Below are 7,632 nucleotides of genomic sequence, written 5' to 3'. Positions count from 1 at the left end.
AGTGGTGGTGGAGGGTGGGTGGTGGTGGTGGAAGACGGTGGTAGAAAATGGTGGCGGATGGTGGTTAGTGTTGGGTAGTAAAAAAAAAAAAAAAAAAAACTCAAAAAGGAAACATTTTTTGTGTTTTCATTTTTTAGCCAAATTTATAAACTGAGACCACTGATTTATAAATCAAAAATTTTACTAAACAAGTTTTTATTTGAGTTTTTAAAATTTTTGTAAATATAAACAGAAAACTGAAAACGTAAGTATTACCAAACAGCACCTTAGAGAATACAAGTGTCCATCACTTAAATATATGTGTTCATTGATTAGACATACATGAATAAATTTGAATGAAATAAATTAGGTTATAAAGACAAAAGAAAAATAATATAAATTTATATATAAAAAAAAGTGTTATTTTATATATATATATTTATTAATTTTCAATAATACATTTATATATACGATATATATAAATATATAAAATTATATATTTTATGTGCAACTCGTATCCCACATTTTTTAAAATTATCATCAGCGTGTCATATTTGTATAATCTTGCAAGTCCGTATATGCGCTTTCCTAATAAGAGTGTGCAGTCATGAAAATGTGGACAAAATAGTCAAATAGTTATTAGCATTTACATTGCTTATCTGCCCAACCAAAAATTAAATAAGAAAAGAATCTGCCAAGAATTATGACCACCCCCACATCGTCCAAAAAAAAAATGCAAATGAACATAAAAAGAGTTCCACTTCCACACCATTATTAGTATTATTAGTTGCAAAACTCAGTCATGAAAACAATTTTAAGAGAACTTGAAATTCAAAACTCAAAAGGTGCAGCAGTTGAAACCCTTTTATCAAAAAAGGTAAGGCTGAAGGGGAAAAGAAAAATTAAAAAACGACCCAATGCATCAAATCATCTCAATCTACTTCACAATGACAATCTTAATTATAGATGCAGTCCCAACTCGGTGCAAAGCCACAACGGCATCTCCATCCTTACAAAGTCCCTTGGTCTTGGCATGTTGTAGTGCAAACTCCAATGCTTCTTCTGTGGATTCTGCATGTGAAGCCCTGGCAGACCCTGCAGACAAAACTGGAACCAAACCCCTAAATATAAGGCTATGCCTTGCCGGAGATTCATCACTGCATGACCAGTCAAATGAATCAGTCTTAATCTCTGGGACAACCACAGACAATATTGGCATCCCTGGCCTGTACTTAGCAACCAGTTTTGCAGTACTTCCTCCTCTGGTTAGGACCAATATCATAGTTGCTTTCGCTGAGTTGGCTGTTCGGACTGCAGAAGAGGCCAAGCTCTCTAATGGGCTCATAGGCACCGGTGCATTTGCTATAACCCTTTTGAAAACATCCCCATAATCAATTGTGCTCTCGGCTTCTACACAGATTTTGGCCATAGTCCTAACTGCAAGTTCTGGATAAGCTCCAGCAGCTGTTTCACCACTCAGCATTACGCAGTCTGTGCCATCAAGAACTGCATTGGCAACATCAGTAGCCTCTGCTCGAGTTGGCCTTGGAGATTTGATCATCGACTCCAACATCTGGGTAGCTGTTACAACAGGCTTTCCTTGGATGTTGCACTTGTAAACCATCACTTTCTGTGCCAAAAATATCTTTTCAATTGGAATTTCCATTCCCAGGTCACCACGTGCAACCATAAATGCATCTGAATTAGCAAGGATTTCATCAAAATTTGCCACCCCTTCTTGATTTTCAACCTGGTAGAGACAACCAAAAAAAAATAATCAAATATCAGAAGAATTTAGTTCACTTTGTGTACACATGGACCAAAGTACACACAAAAAATAAGAATAAATAAATAATAGCATTGAGTAAGGAAGACTTTGGAGCTCTCACACTCGCACTTTTATAATCTCTAGAGCAATTATCAAACTAAATGATGCTTATTAAATTATAACCATTTTATCAATCAATGTTTTTTTAACCAAATACTATATTCGAATAGCTAATCTTGCATTACAAGATCCGTTAGCAATGTGGGTCAAAATTTCACGATTCTTCTGTTTTGGTATACAAGTAATCCAAAAAAAAACTCCTATATGATGCTTGTTTTCACTTTCTCATTCCTTTTTTATCTCCAATTTGTTATTGAAGTCAACCTATTTATAGTATATCATACTTTGAAGCAGTCAAAGTGGCAAGTCATTCCATTTCCCAAGGTTTCAAGGTCACCAATATAAATGTTTAAATTCTATGTGCATGTATAATCAGACTTCAAATTTAATTTTAGCATCCCATAAATAAACAAACCTTAGACATGAGAAGGATATTCTTTGCATGCTCTCCCAACAACTTCCGAACTTCCACCAAGTCAGAACCTTTGCGGACAAAAGACAGTGCAATCATGTCGATCTTATTAGGAATCCCCCATTCTAGGATATCAACCTTGTCTTTCTCTGTCAAAGTTGGGAGATCCACAATCACTCCTGGGAGATTGACATTCTTTCTTTCGCCAAGAACAGCTGTGTTCTCACAGCGGCATCGAACCATACCACTTTCCTTGTCACAAGACAAAACAGTAAATGAGATTGTGCCATCTGAACAAAGTATCACGCTATGTGGTTTTACATCCTCGGCCAATTTTTTGTAGCTCATGCAAATCATGTTCTCATCACCCTTGATGCTATAATCAGTGGAGATGGTGATCTCTTCACCCTGTTTCAGTTGGATGGGCTTGCCGTCTTTCAAAAACCCAGTTCGAATCTCTGGACCCTATAGAGTCACAAAATGAAATGAACAATTAGGAAAACACATCTCTCCATAATGTAGCACTCACTCCCCTTCCCTCTTTCTTTGAGCTTTGAACCTTGATGGTCCTTTTGATCATCAGCTTTAAATTTGAATAAATGAATCTACAATTCGTACTTAATAATTAAACACTATACAAAGTTGTGGCCTACTCAAACTGAGCCAAATTTCGACCTCTTTTTTATTTTATTTTAGACACAAATTCTTAGTTGAGTTTTGAAACCGTGATTGCCTTCATGAACTGAGGATATGTTCCAATGTGCAGTAAAAGTGACATAAGATTGTTTTGAAAAGAGGATTTTTTAGTGACTTTTTGACTTTTTACAAAAAGACATGTAAAAAATTGGAAAAAAATGTTAATTTTTTTATAGTGATTTTTTTATTTTTAGGCTATTTTAGCATGTTGCCAAAATAAGCCTTAATATGGAGTGCAAAGCAAGGATAGGGTAGAAACTCATCATCAAAAGTGGAGTCATTACTAACCAAAGGAAGCCTACTTAAGAGTGGTGATACATTTGGAATATGTTCATCATAACCTTAAACCTGAACCATGTTATTAATTAGATATAGTTGAAATGTTCCAGCTCAGTCGTGTTCCCATGAGGAAATGTTAGTTCTCATTTGAAATGCTTTATATGAACTACGAAACATTGACATGGACACATTACACAACACATATATGACATTTTTAAAAATTACAAGACACAACACGAAATAACATGTGGGGGACAGACCAAAAATATATGTCATTATATATTTATCATATATCATATATATATATATATATCATACAAAGTTAAGAAAAATATTATAACATAGCACAAATTTTTAAAATTTAAAAGAGAAGATTAATAAGTATAAATATAAATGACTTTTGTTTTAGTATTAGATTTTAAGTTATTTTGTACAACTTATAACATGTTTTATATGAATAAATGATGGACACGAGTCTTAAATGTATTTGACTTTAAAAAAATTTTAAATATAGTAGTGTATGTTTGAACATGTGTCCATTGATGTTGGCGTCCGAAATGTATGACTTTAAAATTTTTTAAATAGTATAATAGTGTATTTGAAAATTGAATGTGTCGGACATAGACACAGGAACACTTGTCCGCTTCAGCACCAATTCTGGCACACGTGTCCACTTTAGCACCAATTCTTACAAGAATAACGGTATAGAAGCTCATTTGAAATTTCAGTTAGTAATTTTTTATTTGGTTTATTGAAATGAGATGAAATGGAATGGTCTTTTTTTTTATAATAGTGAATGATAATTTTATTAATATATTTTTTAGTCAACCAAATATTGAAACAGTTATTTTGATGAAATAATTATTTTATTCTTTTCCATTCCAATAAACTACACACTACTAAGAGTAAAAATGAATGATAATCTAATTTTAATTAGTTTTGCTCTATGAAGCACGGATACTTCAAAAATGGTGACGTATCCGTATCGGATACTTATCGGATACCGATACTCCTCGGATACTCGCGGATACGTATCGGATACTTCTTAAAAGTATCGGATACTTCTTAATTAATTTTTTATTAATTTTGAAGTATCGGATACTTAATTTTGAAGTATCGGATACTCGAAGTTACATATTACTTATAATATTTTGTTTAGTTCTTTCATAAGAGGAATATAGTGAGAGCTTAAGTAATAAAATTTGTCAAATTGATGTATCCTTGTTGTCTCTCTCACTTCTCTCTCGCTTTCTCACTCTCTCACGTTTCTTCTCTCTGCTCTCATTCTTTTTTTGGTGTTGGCATGTAAGGATGATGTTTAATTTGCATTTGCATTTGCATTTGTTTTTGCTTTTAGTTTTGGATGTTTTATGAATGTTTGAGCACTTTTAGGTTAATAGGAATCCCTCTCTTTATTTATTAATTTACTTTAAGTTTTATTTTCATGCATATTACATTATTAAAATCACAAAAAAAAAAAAAAATTATGAATGTATCCCCGCTGAACCCATATCATACTTTTTTAAATTTTGACATATCGCCATATCCACATCCCCATATCACCATATTCGTATCCATGCTTCCTAGGCTATCATTGATGACTTAAAAAAGTATATTTGCTGAAATTTTTATATAAGAATGGTTTTTTGGCTTTAGCTTTAGCTAAGGTCTTGTGATATTCACTGATGAAAGGGAACAAGTTGAAGCTATTGACCTTGAAGACTCTTAGTTTTGTAGGAATCTTTCTTCTTTATCAAGTTGTATTTTGCTTTAAGTTTTATTTTTATGCATACTGCATTACTAAAAATTGTTAAAATAATATTTTTTACGAACGTATCCCCGCCGTACCCGTATCCTAGTTTTTCAAATTTTGTCGTATCGCCGTATCGTATCGTATCCGTATCCGTATCCCGTATCCCGTATCCGTATCCATGCTTCCTAGGTTTTGCTTTTACAATATGGGATAAGTCGAAATCTCAAATGAAAACCAATTCCCCAATTTGTCTCTCTCCAATGCAAGAGAACCATTCAGAGTAGTAGTAGTTGTTATGATGAGCACTACGTATTGCAAAAATTACAAATAGTATAGCTAAATTGAAGAAAATAGGCAATTTTAGATTGCAAATGAATACGTAAGAGCTTTTCCACCGTTAATGAAAAATGTACAGTTTTGGTGCCCATTAATATCAAATCAGTATCAAATTTAAGATTTCTTAAACTTATCATCAAATTGGGAATAGTTGGAGTTTTTCATCAAATTATTATAGATAGACATTGGAATCATGCACCTGAACTGGCCAGTTGTCCTTCCGGATAACCTCTTCCTTATTTCACACTGTCCATAAATTTACTAACCGATCGACCAGCCGGACATCTCCCAGTGACCCGTGATATGATAAAAAATGAAAAAATTTCATTAGAATAGATGAAATTTTTACTCAAATTTGATATATACATATTTTAAAAAAAAAAAAAATAACCAAAAAAAATATGAAAACCAATCTAAAAGGACAGACAAGTGGGTCATGAGTGTCATCATGTGAAAAGAAAGAGTCAAAATCTCCAAAATATGAAAGCCAAAACAGCAAGAAAAAAAAAGGGGGGGGGGGGATATACGTAGAAACAGATCCAAAATGAAATTGAATGCGGATGGGAGAAAACGAAACAATTTTAGCAGATGAAATGAGATTGAATGCGGACGAGAGAAAACAAAACAATTTTAGCAGATGAAAAAAAGAGATCGAAGAGAGAGAGAGACCTTGGTATCGAGCATGACAGCACAGAGGATGCCAGTATTGTCCATGGCAGAGCGGAGATTGTCGAGGGTTTCCTTGTGGTAATCATGAGAGCCATGGGAGAAGTTGAAGCGAGCGACATTCATTCCAGCCCTCAGAAGCTTCTCTACCATCGCCACTGACCTCGAAGCTGGCCCCAGCGTACACACTATCTTCGTCTTCGACCTCTTCTCTCCTTCCATTTCTTCTCTCTCTCTCTCTCTCTCTCTCTCTCTCTCTCTCTCTCTCTCACGGCTCTCAACTCAAGATCAAGATTTGCAGGAAGGATTGATCAATTTCAATACACACACTCATACACCATTCCATACTATACCATACCATACCCACACTCAATCGATCGATCCATCTAAAAATACACAAACACACACACACCGCATATAAAGGAAAGGAAACTGTTTTCCGATCGTCAAACGAGGCTCCGATTTACCAAATCAAATGAAAACACCGCATCCGCATATAAAGGAAAATTATAAATATAATTCAAGCTTCACCCTTCAACCAATTAAATTTCATATTTTTAGTTTCTTTAATTTAAACATTGGTATTTTAAAAATATTGGGTTCGTTTGGTTTGATTTTCTGAAAAAAATTTGGGAAATTTTCTCTACAAATAAGTTTTCAAAAATAATCAAACCAAACAAATTTTCTCAAAAAAATTTCCCAAAATTTGTAAACCAAACAAGTTTTCCAAACAAATCTCTCTCTCACACACATCAAATCAATCACTTTTTCTAAAACTCTATCTCAAAATAATTTTCCAAAACATCTTTTAAAAAAAACCAAACCAAACATGTTTTCGTACTTTTTATCTCTAAAACACATCTCTCAAACACAAACCAAACATACCCATTATTCCTTTAGAAATACAATACTCAAAAGTATTCATAAATTATTAACAAATTTAATTACTTCAATTATTTCAAAATTTAATGAAAAACTAATAAATAAAAGAGGACTTAGGTGTAGGTTCTAATACGTGGACTTATTATCCAATATGTTTTATAATAATTAATGATATTTTTCATCAAATATTATTAAGAAAACGTGATTGATTGTTAATTTTCAACGGCTGTTTGAAAATTATGTCACAAAAAATGTCACTAATTATAAATTTTAGTGACTATTTTAAAGAATTGTCAAAAAAAGTCACTAATTTTCAACTTTCAACGATAGTTTTAAAAATTTGTCATAGGAAAACATCATTAATTGTAAGTTTTAGCGAAAATTTATAAAAATTGTGACAAAAAAGTAATAATTGTCAATTTTTAGTATGCAAAAAATATCACAAAAAATTATTTTTAACTTCGATTTTACTAGAACATATTTTTAATAGGACTTAATAAGAATTAAGTCTAACTACTAGTACCTATTGGTAGTTTACCCTAAATAAAATCCGTTCTAAGTAGATTATAAAAGTTCAAAATTTCTAATCGTTAAAGAAAATTTTCAAAATTATGGAATTATAAAAATTTGGGGGCTCGGTTCAAAAGTCCATATTCGAATTTCTATTGTCTAAAGGTTGACGCTCTATTTTATTATGTCCACAAGGACAAGATAATAGGAAATGACCAAAATACCGATTAG

General features: G+C 32.7%; 1 protein-coding gene across 1 annotated transcript; it reads right to left on the bottom strand.

The window, feature by feature from the left end:
- Window positions 1–734: 734 nt before the first annotated feature.
- On the bottom strand, window positions 735–6,549 carry LOC114283441 (pyruvate kinase, cytosolic isozyme). Its single transcript, XM_028226253.2, has 3 exons — window positions 6,013–6,549; window positions 2,283–2,744; window positions 735–1,729 (listed from the first exon to the last, which is right to left on the bottom strand). Exons 1-3 carry the CDS (start codon window positions 6,229–6,231, stop codon window positions 917–919), a joined length of 1,494 nt encoding a protein of 497 aa, XP_028082054.2. The 5' UTR covers window positions 6,232–6,549; the 3' UTR covers window positions 735–916.
- Window positions 6,550–7,632: the final 1,083 nt, after the last annotated feature.

This window comes from Camellia sinensis, unplaced genomic scaffold (genome assembly GCF_055761805.1).
Source record: "Camellia sinensis isolate YWXY unplaced genomic scaffold, ASM5576180v1 Unanchor1, whole genome shotgun sequence".
Lineage (NCBI taxonomy): Eukaryota > Viridiplantae > Streptophyta > Magnoliopsida > Ericales > Theaceae > Camellia > Camellia sinensis.
The sequence above is the reverse complement of the archived record's forward strand: the minus strand, read 5'-3'. Positions and strand labels throughout refer to the sequence as shown.